General features: G+C 46.2%; 1 protein-coding gene and 1 long non-coding RNA gene across 7 annotated transcripts in view; both read left to right on the forward strand.

Moving 5' to 3' along the window:
* The window catches only part of LOC126982679 (BRISC and BRCA1-A complex member 2-like), a 187082-nt gene that overhangs the window by 161724 nt on the left and 9203 nt on the right, over positions 1-16155 (forward strand). For 3 of the 6 annotated variants that reach the window (XM_050834949.1, XM_050834950.1, XM_050834954.1), the window contains 8 exons: positions 7012-7105; positions 8080-8348; positions 11352-11441; positions 11749-11835; positions 12499-12633; positions 13208-13408; positions 14063-14191; positions 14658-14909. In XM_050834949.1, the coding sequence (XP_050690906.1) occupies positions 7012-7105; positions 8080-8348; positions 11352-11441; positions 11749-11835; positions 12499-12633; positions 13208-13408; positions 14063-14191; positions 14658-14858 (1206 nt within the window). In that variant the 3' untranslated portion in view covers positions 14859-14909. Of the gene's footprint in view, positions 1-1701; positions 2153-5020; positions 5311-5516; positions 5575-7011; positions 7106-8079; positions 8349-11351; positions 11442-11748; positions 11836-12498; positions 12634-13207; positions 13409-14062; positions 14192-14657; positions 14910-16155 lie in introns of those variants that run through there. The other 3 variants (XM_050834952.1, XM_050834951.1, XM_050834953.1) reach the window with 3 other exon arrangements.
* Positions 8704-9944, forward strand: LOC126982686 (uncharacterized). Its single transcript, XR_007735292.1, has 3 exons — positions 8704-8804; positions 8843-8882; positions 9143-9944. It is a non-coding gene; the product is annotated as an uncharacterized LOC126982686 (long non-coding RNA).

Consider the following 16155-nt stretch of genomic DNA (forward strand, 5'->3'; position numbering starts at 1 on the left):
TTTTGTGAAACACCGAATTTCTTGCGTGAGTTGTGGGAAGCTGTTGGGAGCCTTGCGTGTCAAAGTGTGTTGCTGTTTTGTTGCTAAATACACACATTTGGAGGGTGAGTGACTTCTACTACTACTACTACTACTACTACTACTACCACTCCTTGCTGCTACTACTACTACTACTGCTACTACTACTACTTTTTTTTTTTTTTTACATCCCCGCCTTCAATGCTGGTAGGCTTTCTTCCTTCCTCTATTCTTTCCTTCCCTCTATCCTTTCCAGAATTAAACTCATGCCTATTCCATCCTTCCTTACTTCAATCTTTCCTTCCTGACTTCCTTCCTTCCTTCCTTCCTTCCTTCCTTAACCCTCCTTCCTTCCTTCCTTCCTTAACCCTCCTTCCTTCCTTCCTTCCTTCCTTCCTTCCTTCCTTCCTTTCCCTCTATACATCCTGCGGGCCAAACAACGTCACTGGGTATCCTTGTAGGTCCATCAGGCGGGGGAGGAGGAGGAGAGAAGAAGAGTAGGAGCGCGGGGCGGTAGAGGAGGAGTAGAAGGAGGGTGTTCAAGGCCTCTGGTTACACGTGGCACCAACGTCACCACTTGCTCTCTGCGTCATGGAGTCGTTGTTGTTGAAGTGACAGATGAGGAGAGAGAGGAGGGAAAAAAAATGAGTCCAGTGGCGGCAGAAATGACAGCGACGTCCATGGCTGATGTGACCATTTGTTTGCGTCTTATATTTGGGTGATTTATGGTTTTGTGTGGGGGTTGGGGGGGTGGGGGGGGAGGGGGAGTTAGTGTGTGAGACGAGGAAGTGTTGGATAAAAGGGAAGAAAAGGAAAGAGAAGAGAAGAAATGGAAATGGAGGAAAGGAAGGGAAAAAAATGAGTAGTGGGGATTGGGAAGAGGGAACGGAAAGGAAGGGAAAGGAAGGGAAGAGAAAGGAAGGGAAAGAAAATGAGTGTTGGGATTGGGAAGAGGGAACGGAAGGGAAGGGAAAGGAAGAGAAAGAGAAGAGAAAAGGAAGGAAAGGAAGGGAAAAAAAGAGTGGTGGGGATTGGGAAGAGGGAGGAACGGAAGGGAAGGGACGAGAAGGTGACTGACTGTGTGTGTGTGTGTGTGTGTGTGTGTGTGTGTGTGTGTGTGTGTCTTGGCCAGCGCTGTGCTTTCACGGCCTAAAATTATGCATGATTAAGACATTCTAATAATGGAGGAGCTTTTAGATGCATAGGAGTTTTATAATGCAACTGTGGACTCCTGTAGCGCGGCCAATGAAACACACACACACACACACAGGCGGACCACTATCCTCTCCCATCTTCCTTCCTCCTCCCTCTCTCTCCCCTACACACACACACACACACGGGCGACCCACTATCCTCTCCCATCTTCCTTCCTGCTCCCTCTCTCTCCCCTACACACACACACACACACACACACACACACAGGCTCCGAGGGTCAGTCTGTCACACCCACATTCCCTCGCCACTGATTGGGTAACGAGCTAACACGCCTTCAGCCGGGCCGTGACGTCAGGACCCGCACTCACACGCTCCCTGAATCCTGTGTAATGTGTCCACGATTGGGGGTAACGACCACTCACGGGAGACACGCAAGATATTCCCTCTGGTCTAGCCCTCCATGGTACACCCCTCGCCCCTGTTGAAGACCTATAGGGCGGGGGGCGTCACTCTACCGGGGCTGGGCTACTATTTAAAACTCATAGCACCTACGTAAATTCACAGCCTCCTCCTGGGACCGGTTTAGCGAAAGGTCATCATAGAAGGGCTAGTAACAAGATTTTTACATTTTGTGCGTTGTGGGTTTATGATTTTTACCGCCGCGTAGTTAATGTGTTAAGGGTGTGTGGTTACAGTTCGCGGTTTTACGGGGAAGGGACGCAGCCTGATGGTCGTGTAGAGAGAGCGAGTCCAGTTTAGATGCCATTCTCTTTTTTCTTGATGTTGTTTGTTTTCGTTTCGGCGGTGGTAGTCAGCCGGTCCTCCCCGTGCCCGCCCACTGGCTGTGTCTTCGGTCACGCCAGCCAGACCACCACCACCACCTCCTCCTCCACCACCTTGATCTCTCCTCTCCTCTCCGCCTCCTCCCCGCCGGCTGTGTCCGTGGCTGGTCTTGACGCTGCGCAGCCTCTTGGGTCAGGTAATGGAAAGGGAGAGAGAATTGCATGATGTTTACCGTTTAGAAGATGGGAATGTTGTATATACTGGAGAGAGAAGGAAGTTAGGGCAAGGAAAGCAGAGATGTGATGTATTAAAATTCAGGAGTAGCGTAAGATAAAAGGTTCAATGCTTAGGAGTTGGGTAAGGAAAAGGGAGAGAAAGGAGTACACGATTCTTACTGTATAGGATATAGGAATGTTGTAGTGCTAGAGGAAGGAAGTTAGAGCAAGGAAAGCAGAGATGTGATGTATTAAAATTCAGGAGTAGCGTAAGATAAAAGGTTCAATGCTTAGGAGTTGGGTAAGGAAAAGGGAGAGAAAGGAGTACACGATTCTTACTGTATAGGAGATAGGAATGTTGTAGTGCTAGAAGAAGGAAGTTAGGGCAAGGAAAGCAGAGATGTGATGTATTAAAATTTAGGAGTAGCGTAAGATAATAGGCTCAATGCTTAGGAGTTGGGTAAGGAAAAGGGAGAGAAAGGAGTCCACGATTCTTACTGTATAGGAGATAGGAATGTTGTAGTGCTGGAGGAAGGAAGGGAGTTGAAGCGTCCGATCTGTGGCTAAAGGAATAGTACAAAAATTATATATACCAATAAATGAACACTTAAAAGATACACTGATTTGAAGAGTATTATGGTTGGCAGGTAAAGGTGGGGCACACGCTATAGCTGCGCTTGACCTCGGTGCTCATCTCCGCCTCACTGGCCCTTGAGTCTGTGATGTTTAAGTTTGCCTTCCCCAGGTACCCATTTATCAACCCATTTATCAACCCATTTATCGACCCATTTATCAACCCATTTATCAACCCATTTATCAACCCATTTATCAACCCATTTATCGACCCATTTATCAACCCATTTATCAACCCATTTATCAACCCATTTATCGACCCATTTATCAACCCATTTATCGACCCATTTATCAACCCATTTATCGACCCATTTATCAACCCATTTATCGACCCATTTATCGACCCATTTATCAACCCATTTATCAACCTATTTATCGACCCATTTATCAACCCATTTATCAACCTATTTATCAACCCATTTATCAACCCATTTATCAACCCATTTATCGACCCATTTATCGACCCATTTATCGACCCATTTATCAACCCATTTATCAACCCATTTATCGACCCATTTATCAACCCATTTATCGACCCATTTATCAACCCATTTATCGACCCATTTATCAACCCATTTATCAACCCATTTATCGACCCATTTATCAACCCGTTTATCGACCCATTTATCAACCCATTTATCGACCCATTTATCAACCCATTTATCAACCCATTTATCGACCCATTTATCAACCCATTTATCAACCCATTTATCAACCTATTTATCGACCCATTTATCAACCCATTTATCGACCCGTTTATCAACCCATTTATCAACCCATTTATCAACCCATTTATCAACCCATTTATCGACCCATTTATCAACCCATTTATCAACCCATTTATCAACCCATTTATCGACCCATTTATCAACCCATTTATCGACCCATTTATCAACCCATTTATCAACCCATTTATCGACCCATTTATCAACCCATTTATCGACCCATTTATCAACCCATTTATCAACCCATTTATCGACCCATTTATCGACCCATTTATCAACCCATTTATCAACCCATTTATCGACCCATTTATCGACCCATTTACCGACCCATTTATCAACCCATTTATCGACCCATTTATCGACCCATTTATCAACCCATTTATCAACCCATTTATCGACCCATTTATCGACCCATTTATCGACCCTTTTATCGACCCATTTATCAACCCATTTATCGACCCATTTATCGACCCTTTTATCGACCCATTTATCAACCCATTTATCGACCCATTTATCAACCCATTTATCGACCCATTTATCGACCCTTTTATCGACCCATTTATCAACCCATTTATCGACCCATTTATCAACCCATTTATCGACCCATTTATCAACCCATTTATCGACCCATTTATCAACCCATTTATCAACCCATTTATCGACCCATTTATCAACCCATTTATCGACCCATTTATCAACCCATATATCAACCCATTTATCGAAAGGGAGGATGAACAGCTGGGTGCATGGGATCCTGATGGTCGGCCCAAGGCTTCTTCCCGGTGGGTCCTGATGGTCGGCCCAGCCCGTTCTGGCGCAGGCGAGTATTTATAGTGGCGCCATCTTGTATTGGCTCATGATGCCCTCCCGGAGCTCATCTTTAATCCTAGAATCTAGAGTCCGGGTTGATAGGTGGTCTTCAGGACAGCATGTGGGTAGTTTTAAGCCACTCGGTGGCGGCTGAAAAATCCCAGCTTTGTGGCACCGGGCGGGGATTGAACTCGCGTCAGCCCGAACGCGGGGCCGTCACGCTATCCATTCAGCCATTCCATTCCATTCCATAAGCTCGCTGCTATTATATACCAACATAATGTGAATAAACCTCATAATTTAACCTTGTGTTGCGTCACCCTAACAACTATGAAGCTCACTTGATAGTAATATATATAAAAACAGAGGATCGAAGCTGAAGGCAACACCTCTGGACCCCGCAACCCGTGCAACTCAAGGGTGCACCCAGGCCCCCAAACTCGGGTGCTGGCGGGGCCTCGACGTCCTCCAGCGGGCGTCTTAATTATACAAGTTAAGCCGAACAAAACCGTGTTAGTGCAGGTAGTAGTGAGGGTCTGATCCGCCCCGCCGAAGTTAGCGCCGGGTTACAAGGCTGAAGAAGAAGAAAGAAAAGACAATAAGAGAAAAAAGAAGATAAAAGGAGGTAAGAAAAGAGAAAAATATATAAAAATAAAATAATCCATCAAGATGAAGTATCAAGTGAAACAAAGAAAGTTGTCTGTCACCAGGGCAGGGATTATGTATTTTAGGGATATTTCTTCCATGTAGTGATAAAATAATTACGTGTACCCTTGAAAAAGACAATGTAAGGGCGCCGCCATCATCATCATCATCATCAGGATAAACAAGAGGAAGGAAGCCACACGCGGCCACCTGTGACCAGCGACCGCCTCCTCTTTTCCTGCTCATATCTACCGCTGCCGCTGCTGTTCCCTGCTGATACTGCTTGAGGGTATAGCAGGATGGTGTCTTGGCCCAACACCGGCGCCGTGAGTGGTTCTGGTTGCTGTTTGTGGCTAAAATAACGGGAGAGGAGTGTGCTGGATGCTGGGACGGGAGATGACAGCTGACTGGGCGGGGCGGTACGGGATGTTGCTGACGTGATGTTACTGGACTGATGATGTGCTTGGAAAAGGCGTTCATGTTCACCCCTGAGCCCAAGTCCTTCACCACATCCTCGGCATGGCAGTCTTAGTGATTACTTGGCGGCGGTGGTCAGCTGCAGCGGGGCGGGGTCTCGAACCTCATCATCGGTAAACGGCAATTACTTCTTTTCTGGAGTGTTTTAGGGGGCTAGATAGGCTGTGGGACCACGGCCTCCAGAGCCCCGTCAGGGGGGGTGGTGGTCTGGACCCTGCAGCCCGTGCAACTCAAGGGTGCATACAAGGCCCCCAAACTCGGCCTCGGCCAAACAAGCAGAATTACAAACAATCAAGATGAAGTATCAAGTGAAACAAAAAAAGTTGTCTGTCACCAGGGCAGGGATTGGATCCTGTTGAGTTGTCCAGACTTCTGCGTGAAGGTCTTTGTACACTTGAGGGCTTGGCAGGCAGTGTTGGGGCTGAAGTTGCCACCGCCCAGCAGGTCCTTTAGTGATGGTCTGTGGATGTGGACCCAGGCTTGGGATGCCCTGAGGCTGGCACGGAGGGAGTGGACTCCTGGGCAGTGGTTGATGGCTGGCTGGACAGGAGTGTGTGTGGGGGCCATAATGGTGCAGGGCTGAAGGGTTGGCATCAGCTGAGGCTCCTCTACCCTGCCCTGCTTGGCTGTCACAAGTGTGGACCCATGGTCAAGGCTACAGGCAGAGAGAGAGAGAGAGAGTAAGGGATTCCAAAAAGGAGGAGCAAGCAGAGGGAAGTAAAAGGTGATGCTAAGTGTCAGAGGTCCAAAGAAGGTTGTCAGTTGGGTATTTATCTAATTTTACACCCAACGCACTGCAGAGTTTGACAATAATTTTGCTGACATATATTTTACCGTATACTTTTCATTTTATACTATTCATTATTTCTTTATTGTCATTTCCTGTGGAAATGTCAAGATGGTGGAGCCAAGGGGGGGTGAAGACCCTTTCATTAGGCGATGATAGATTTGATTATATTGAATTATGGGGGCAAGCCTCCCCATAGGTGATGTTAAATTTGGTTAGTACATTTGTTCAGTTTAATTACCTTAGATAAATGCTTCACTTCACACTGCACCATTTTCAACATGGTGGTGCAGGCAGTGGCCAGGTCCACCTTCCTCATGGTCTGCTGAGGTAGACTGGTGATTATTTTTCATAGTTTATGCATATGTTGAGTAGTAATTGTTTATTTGTGGTGAATTTAAATGTGCTTCCTATTGATTTATGTTAAGTTTTTGTAAAAAATAATTATTTTGTGGAGGGGGCAGCTTTTCATATGGCATTGTGAAACAGGTGATATGGTTGGAGGACATATCAAAATATATTTTTATAGAAGAGGAAAAGAAAAAATACTCAAGTTCATAAATATCAGACATGTTGATTGGGCAAAGAAAATGGTTGCAAACTTTCTGAAGTAAAAAATAAAATTGATCAGCTAGTCATCCAAGACTTAGCAAAGGACCAGACCAGTTATGACCATTGGCTTTGCTCACTGTTATTATTATTGTTATTATTGTTACTATTATTGTTTTATTATTATTATTATTTCTTATCATTTTCTTCCCAGGTGCCGAGGGAGACAAGGGTCGGCGTGAAACACACGTCTGCCTCCACCATGTTGTCGCGGCAGGTGGACTACATCAAAGTGAACGGCGTGCCCAGTAAGTCTGTCCCCGGGGAAGCAATGCATGCCTCAAGGTCATGGCAGAGTAACCCACCCATTATTTTTTGTGTAGAGTGGACCCTCCATTTAGTGCATTTCTCTTTAACCCGTCCGCTGTGATTGGCACAAATTTCTCCTTCCTTGGTAGCCTTGTAACATATAGCCTAGTCCCAGGTCTTTCTCTGCCTCTGTGGTGGATAGTGGAGTGTTTCCCATGTGGTATTGGTATGCTGGATATCCCTTCACTGGTAGCCTGGTAACATAATTATAGACCCAGGTCTTTCTCTGCCTCTGTGGTGGATAGTGGAGTGTTTCCCATGTGGTATTGGTATGCTGGATATCCCTTCACTGGTAGCCTGGTAACATATAGTCCCAGGTCTTTCTCTGCCTCTGTGATGGATAGTGGAGTATTTCCCATGTGGTATTGGTATGCTGGATATCCCTTCACTGGTAGCCTGGTAACATAAAGTCCCAGGTCTTTCTCTGGCTCTGTGGTGGATAGTGGAGTGTTTCCCATGTGGTATTGGTATGCTGGATATCCCTTCACTGGTAGCCTGGTAACATATAGTCCCAGGTCTTTCTCTGCCTCTGTGGTGGATAGTGGAGTATTTCCCATGTGGTATTGGTATGCTGGATATCCCTTCAGTGGTAGCCTGGTAACATATAGTCCCAGGTCTTTCTCTGGCTCTGTGGTGGATAGTGGAGTGTTTCCCATGTGGTATTGATGTGCTGGATATCCCTTCACTGGTAGCCTGGTAACATATAGTCCCAGGTCTTTCTCTGGCTCTGTGGTGGATAGTGGAGTGTTTCCCATGTGGTATTGGTATGCTGGATATCCCCCCCCAGGGTGCAGGACTTTACATTTTTCTTCATTGAATTGTAGCAGCCACTTTTTGTTCCATTCCTGTAGCTTGGTGATGTCCTCTTGTAGGAAATCCACACTCAAGGGGCTAAACACCCTCATCACTGCAGGTCTGTTGTTCTGTGACATGGCCGAGATCAGCTGTGGCTCCGAGGCCCTGAGTGTGTGGAACAGCAAGGCGGACAACGGTGGGGAGGTCGCGGACACCCGGGTGGAGGGCGATGCTGGCAATGAACTCCTGATCAAGCTGCCGTACGCCGGGGCTGACCTCACCGTCCACCTCCTCTTCTACCCACACGAGCCCTGGATGGCGCCAGAGATGAGCTTTAGCGACACCCTCTTCTCCGCATCAATCACCAGCAAAGACCTCGAGGAACAGGTACTCAAGACTTTCTACAGGTACTCAGGACTTTCTACAGGTGCTTATGACTTTCTACAGGTACCAATGACTTTCTACAGGTACCAATGACTTTCTACAGGTACCAATGACTTTCTACAGGTGCTCATGACTTTCTACAGGTGCTCATGACTTTCTACAGGTGCTCATGACTTTCTACAGGTACTCAGGATTTTCTACAGGTGCTCAGGACTTTCTGCAGGTACTCAGGACTTTCTACAGGTGCTCAGGACTTTCTACAGGTACTCAAGACTTTCTACAGGTACCCATGACTTTCTACAGGTACCCATGACTACAGGTATCCATGACTTTCTACAGGTACTCAGGACTTTCTACAGGTACCAATGACTTCCTAAAGGTACCCATGACTTTCTACAGGTGCTCATGACTTTCTACAGGTACCAATGACTTTCTACAGGTGCTCATGACTTTCTACAGGTAACCATGATGTTCTACAGGTAACCATGACTCTACAGGTGCTCATGACTTTCTACAGGTACTCAGGACTTTCTACAGGTGCTCAGGACTTTCTACAGGTGCTCAGGACTTTCTACAGGTACTCAGGACTTTCTACAGGTACCCATGACTTTCTACAGGTACTCAGGACTTTCTACAGGTACCAATGACTTTCTGCATGTGCTCATGACTTTCTACAGGTACTCAGGACTTTCTACAGATACCAATGACTTCCTAAAGGTACCCATGACTTTCTACAGGTGCTCATGACTTTCTACGGGTGCTCATGACTTTCTACAGGTACTCGGGACTTTCTACAGGTGCTCAGGACTTTCTACAGGTACTCAGGACTTTCTACAGGTGCTCAGGACTTTCTACAGGTACTCAAGACTTTCTACAGGTACCCATGACTTTCTACAGGTACCAATGACTTCCTAAAGGTACCCATGACTTTCTACAGGTGCTCATGACTTTCTACAGGCACCAATGACTTTCTACAGGTGCTCATGACTTTCTACAGGTACTCATGACTTTCTACAGGTATTTCTACACTTACACATGACTTTCTACACAAGCTCACCCTGTGCTGTCCAGATCATGCACTGCTCTACCCTTGGCCAATCTCCTTACTATAAAAAAAGCCTCTTGTGTATCAGTAAGAGATATAGAATGTGAATACTTTGCTACACTCTTATAACCCCACATGCTATTCACTTTTGTTCAGTTAGTTTATTGATAAGCTTCCTGGTTTTGTGTCTGTTGTTATTTGGAGCAGAATTAACCCGTCCGCTGCGATTGGCACTGATTTCGCCTTCACTGGTAGCCTGGTAACATAACTCCCAGGTCTTTCTCTGCCCCTGTGGTGGATAGTGGAGTGTTTCCCATGTGGTATTGGTATGCTGAATATCCCTTCAGTGGTAGCCTGGTAACATACACTCCCAGGTCTTTCTCTGGCTCTGTGGTGGATAGTGGAGTGTTTCCCATGTGGTATTGGTATGCTGGATATCCCTTCACTGGTAGCCTGGTAACATACACTCCCAGGTCTTTCTCTGCCTCTGTGGTTGATAGTGGAGTGTTTCCCATGTGGTATTGGTATGCTGGATATCCCTTCACTGGCAGCCTGGTAACATATAGTCCCAGGTCTTTCTTTGGCTCTGTGGTGGATAGTGGAGTGTTTCCCATGTGGTATTGATGTGCTGTATATCCCATCACTGGTAGCCTGGTAACATATAGTCCCAGGTCTTTCTCTGGCTCTGTGGTGGATAGTGGAGTGTTTTCCATGTGGTATTGGTATGCTGGATATCCCTTCAGTGGTAGCCTGGTAACATATAGTCCCAGGTCTTTCTCTGGCTCTGTGGTGGATAGTGGAGTGTTTCCCATGTGGTATTAGTATGCTGGATATCCCTTCAGTGGTAGCCTGGTAACATATAGTCCCAGGTCTTTCTCTGGCTTTGTGGTGGATAGTGGAGTGTTTCCCATGTGGTATTGATGTGCTGGATATCCCTTCACTGGTAGCCTGGTAACATATAGTCCCAGGTCTTTCTCTGGCTCTGTGGTGGATAGTGGAGTGTTTCCCATGTGGTATTGGTATGCTGGATATCCCTTCAGTGGTAGCCTGGTAACATATAGTCCCAGGTCTTTCTCTGGCTCTTTGGTGGATAGTGGAGTGTTTCCCATGTGGTATTGATGTGCTGGATATCCCTTCACTGGTAGCCTGGTAACATATAGTCCCAGGTCTTTCTCTGGCTCTGTGGTGGATAGTGGAGTGTTTCCCATGTGGTATTGGTGTGCTGGATATCCCTTCACTGGTAGCCTGGTAACATATAGTCCCAGGTCTTTCTCTGGCTCTGTGGTGGATAGTGGAGTGTTTCCCATGTGGTATTGATGTGCTGGATATCCCTTCACTGGTAGCCTGGTAACATATAGTCCCAGGTCTTTCTCTGGCTCTGTGGTGGATAGTGGAGTGTTTCCCATGTGGTATTGGTATGCTGGATATCCCTTCACTGGTAGCCTGGTAACATATAGTCCCAGGTCTTTCTCTGGCTCTGTGGTGGATAGTGGAGTGTTTCCCATGTGTGATTTGCTGGATATCCCTTCACTGGTAGCCTGGTAACATATAGTCCCAGGTCTTTCTCTGGCTCTGTGGTGGATAGTGGAGTGTTTCCCATGTGGTATTGGTATGCTGGATATCCCTTCACTGGTAGCCTGGTAACATATAGGCCCAGGTCTTTCTCTGGCTCTGTGGTGGATAGTGGAGTGTTTCCCATGTAGTATTGGTGTGCTGGATATCCCCTCCCAAGGTGTAGGACTTACATTTTTCTTCATTGAATTGTAGCAGCCACTTTTTGTTCCATTCCTGTAGCTTGGTGAGGTCTTCTGGTAGGAAATTCACAGTCCAGGGGTACCGTGCTTTTTTTATGGGCTTCAAGCGAGTCAAATTTATAACAGTTCTACCCTTACTCAGTCTCCTGTACCATAAACAAAGCCTTTCCCTGCTGTCTTCCCAACCAGTGGCGCTTGTGTTGACAGGTTCCGTCCCTCAGCGAGTGGAACATCCTGGCAGACGACATGCTGGCCCAGTTGGTGCATCAGCTGCTACAACTCTATAGGAGGTACCAGGTGAGTGTGCAGGGGTGAGGGAATGGTGTGGGTGTGGGTGTGGGTGTGGAGGAGGAGGAGGAGGAGGAGAAGATTAAGATGAAGAAGAACAAAAAAAAAGAATGATATGGAGAAAAACAAGATGAAAAATAACAAAAAAAAACTATAATATGGAGGAAAACAAGAAGATGAAGAAGAAAATTGGAGAAGAAAGAAGAAAAAGAAGAAGAAAAGCAAGTGTGTGTGTGTCTCTATGTCTGTGTGTGTGTGTGTCTGTGTGTTCATTGCATCAGAATTTCAGTGTGTGTGTTTGTACATCTGTTTTCAGCTGGACCGACTAGAGGAGGACGAGATCTTGCTTATCCAGTACCAGTCGCTGCTCAAGGCTCTCAACATTGGCGAGGGAGACATTGAGGTGAGCCCTGACCCATGACCTTGCCTGACCTGATCCATGGCTTCTTCTTCTTCCTCTTGTTTATCGTCCTTGTCTCTGCTTTATCATCTTTTCTGCTTCTTTTTCTTCTTCTTTTCTGCTTCTTTTTCTTCTTCTTTTCCTTCTTCTTCTTCGTTTTCTGATTCTTCTTCTTCTTCTTCTTCTTGTTTATCTTCCTTGTCACTGCTTTTTCATCTTTTCTGCTTCTTCTTCTTCTTTTCCTTCTTCTTCTCCTTCTTCGTTTTCTGATTCTTCTTCCTCTTTTCTTCTCCTTATTCTCTTTCCTCCCTTCCTTTCTTTCCCATTCCTCCTCTTTCCTTCTCCTCCCTCCCCTTCCTTTTCTTATATATATCTCCTCCCTTCCTTCCTTACCATTTCCACTGCCTCCCTTCCCTTTCCTACTTCTCCCTTTCTTTGTCTTCTTCCCTTCCCATCCTTTCCCTTCTCATCTCCCTTCCTTCTCCTCCCTTCCCTTCCTCTCCTTATATATCTCTTCTCCCTTCCTTCCTTACCATTCCCACTGCCTCCCTTCCCTTTCCTTTCCTTAGTCAATTAGTAACCCTTCAATCTGCCCTCTCAGTAAGTCTTATAATTATGTGTGTGTGTGTGTGTGTGTGTGTGTGTGTGTGTGTTTGTGTTCCGCAGATTTCCGTGAGCAGCCCTGAGCAGCCGTCCTCCCTGCTGGTGCGCCTTCCCCTCAGCCTCCAGGATGTGCCGCTGGTGTTAGTGGACGCCACCTCAACCACACCAACCACGCTGTTACAAGTGGACTTTCCGGGGGTGAGTGAGTGTGTGTGTGTGTGAGTGAATGGGTGTGTGTTTGTGTGTGTGTAGGGGGGGTTGAGTGAGTGAGTGTGTGTGTGTGTGTGTGTGTGTGTGTGTGTGTGTGTGTGTGTATTTATCTAGTTGTATTTACTTAGTTGTAGTTTTACAGGGCCTGGGCTTACGCTCATGTGGTCCCATCTCCATATCTGTATTTGTCCAGTTTTTCCTTAAAGTTGTGCACACTCTTTGCCGATACTACATCCTCACTTAGTCTGTTCCAAACCTTTAAATTTCTTTGCAGGAAGCTATATTTCTTTGTCTCTCAAGCATCTTCCGTTCCTCAATTTTTTACTGTGTCCTTGTTTGTTGCTGGTATTTCTTCCTTCTCTTTGTAGTAACTCCTCATTTTGTGTGTGTGTGTATTTACCTAGTTATAGTATACAGGGCCTGAGCTACACTTCAACAATCCCATCTCCATAATGCATAATCATCTAATTTTTCCTTAAGACTTCTTGTACTTTTTGCCTCTGTGTGTGTGTGTGTGTGTGTGTGTGTGTGTGTGTGTGTGTTGACCGTCGTGTCCTTACAGCGACAGGGTGTGTTTGTGCCCAAGCTTCACCTTTCCCGTGGCGTTGAGTCGCTCATCGGCAGCGCGTCGTCCCTGGCCCTCCCTGCCGTGCCTCCGGGGATCTGCCTGATGGACTACGTGGAGCGCATCATGGAGCTGCTGGAGGACAAGGTGCAGAAGACCATCCACTCCTTTGAGGCGCGGAAGCAGTTCATCGCGGAGGTAAGGCAAGGGGCCATATTATTAAACCACACACACATTAGACAAGGCTTTCGTAGGAGCTGTCCCTAGTATTAGAACTATTTGGAGTGTTTATAAACTGGCGATCCCATCCTTGTGTTGTGGGAGACAGGCACAGAGACTGGCATTTGTTACTACTCAGAACTATTTACATGTGAAGGGAGCAGGGGAGGATACAGTGCTGGAAGTTTTAGAGATTGGAGGTAAAAGGAAGGAGACCAGTTGGTAGACCTAGGAAAATCTGAAGGTGTATACAGGAAGACTTGGCAATGATGGGATTGGATGAGCATCGGGCAGAAGACAGAGTAGAATGGAGGAGAAAGAGAGCAGGGGAGGATACAGTGCTGGGAGTTTTGGAGAGATTGGAGGTAGAAGGAAGGAGACCAGTTGGTAGACCTAGGAAAATGTGAAGATGTATACAGGAAGACTTGGCATTGATGGGATTGGATGAGCATCAGACAGAAGACAGAGTAGAATGGAGGAGAGCCATAAAGTGTCCAGCCGTTCAGGAAGACTCAAAACGGACCTTAAACAAGATGATAATGAGGAGGAGGAGGAGGATGCCTTTACACCCCTCTTTCTTGTCTTGAGTGGTTTGCTATGATAATGGTTTGCACTGACAGCTTTTGTTTCCAGGTGTTGTGTCAGTTTGCGTGCGCCGTGGTGGAGTATGATGCTGAGCGGTTCAACAACATCGTGCTTATGCTGGAGGTGAAAGACTTCCACTTCCTGGTCTTCCTCACCCTGGGGCCAACCTTTCCTCAGGTGCGATGCTGTTGGTGCTGGTGGTGGAGGTCTGGTGGTGTGTCTAGGGGAACAGATGCCTAAATAACCACAAATCTATGAAGTTCTCAGCCTACCAATCCTGGGCCCTTATTCTTAGATGATACAGAATACAGAATATACTGAAAAGATGACAATTTTTGATGAGAGGTGTCTTAATACCATCCCCTGGAGAGAAGTTAAGTCCTTCCCTTCCCTTCCCTTCCCTTCCCTTCTCTTCCCTACTTCTCCCTTTCTTTGTCTTCTTCTTCCTTTCCCATCCTTTCCCTTATCATCTCAATCTTCCCCTTTGTTTCTCATTCCTTCCCATTCCTTCTCTTCTTTTTCTAATTCTCTTTCCTCCCTTCCTTTCTTGCCCTTTCCTTTTCTTTCCTTCTCCTCCCTTCCCTTCTTTTTCTTATCTGCTCCTAAGAGTAATAAACTGATGCCGTGTTTCTCCGGGCAGCAGAAGGTGCCACAGGTGGTGCTTCAGTCCCTATACCACAACAATGCACAGGGTCCAATCTCCAAGGAGCTGACGGACCTCAAGCACAGCCCACCGTGGAAGCCGGAGACCATGGTGAAGCAGATCATGGAGGTCATCCTGGCCAACATCTCCTCCTTCCAGATGACCTCCACGCGAAACTCAACCTCTCGGCGACTCGTGTGATTTATGTGCAGTGTCCAGCCGCCAGCACTCCTGCCATCTCCAGTTCAACAGGTGATGAACTCCACAGCAGTCATGGCACACTATAGGTCTTGTAGAAGCTCGCACACACACACACACACACACACACACACCATCTTAGCACAGGTAGCAGGACAAGTCTGATATGCTAGTCACCTGTCAGATATTAAGAGAAGGCAAATCATCAAGACTTGTTTGTCCTGATATTTGTCACTTCTGGCGCCAGGCTCAACACAGCATTTTTTTTATTTCTGAATGTATCCTCAGTTCCTACCTCTGTGAGTGTGTGTGTCAGTCATTCATATTTGAATACATTCGAATACCATGTTTGGGTGTATTCGTATTTGTATTTGAATACATTCGAATACCATATTTGGGTGTATTCGTATTTGTATTTGAATACATTCGAATACCATATTTGGGTGTATTCGTATTTGTATTTGAATACATTCGAATACCATATTTAGGTGTATTCGTATTTGTATTTGAATACATTCAAATACCATATTTGGGTGTATTCATATTTGTATTCGAATACATTCAAATACCATATTTGGGTGTATTCGTTCAGTCAAGTTGCATATGGCGCGGTTAATTGGTTCTGAGCAACGGCTGCACCATAGGAAACTGCGTCATAGGAATAACTCGGAGTGCCCGCTCCAGCCCGCTTTGGAGAGGTGGAGCGCCTCCATGCTGTGATGATGTCATCACCAAATATGGCAGCCCAAACAAACACATATAAGTGCTTCCATTGCATTTCACTTGTCTGTGCCACCATAACCACTGCAGCTTCCTTTTCATCCTCTGTTGCAAGGAGCTCATTGGCCAGAACAGCTAGTGATGCATGTTTAAACATTGTCAGGAAGATCAGCGGACGCAATTTTGCTGCCAGTGAGATGCCGTTACCATAGCAATGACGAGGCTTAACTGAGAGGTGCACAAAAGCGTTTGATAGAGGGTTCCGGGAGGTCTGGGCGCCTGGGGCGGCCCGAGTTGCTCTCTCAAACGCACCCGAGGGGAGACCACGAACAGCGTCACAGATGGTTTTACCCGTGTGATCTGAACTTACGGTTCTGAAACCATACCGCGTCATAGGAAACCACGCCTTACGAATCCGCGTCATACGCGACTTGACTGTATTTGTATTCGAATACATTCAAATACCATATTTGGGTGTATTCGTATTTGTATTTGATTACATTTGAGTACTGTATTTTGGTGTATTCGTATTCGTATGAATATTGAATGAAATCAAAGTATTCTCATTTGTATTCAAATA

Source organism: Eriocheir sinensis, chromosome 51 (assembly GCF_024679095.1).
Source record: "Eriocheir sinensis breed Jianghai 21 chromosome 51, ASM2467909v1, whole genome shotgun sequence".
Taxonomy (NCBI): domain Eukaryota; kingdom Metazoa; phylum Arthropoda; class Malacostraca; order Decapoda; family Varunidae; genus Eriocheir; species Eriocheir sinensis.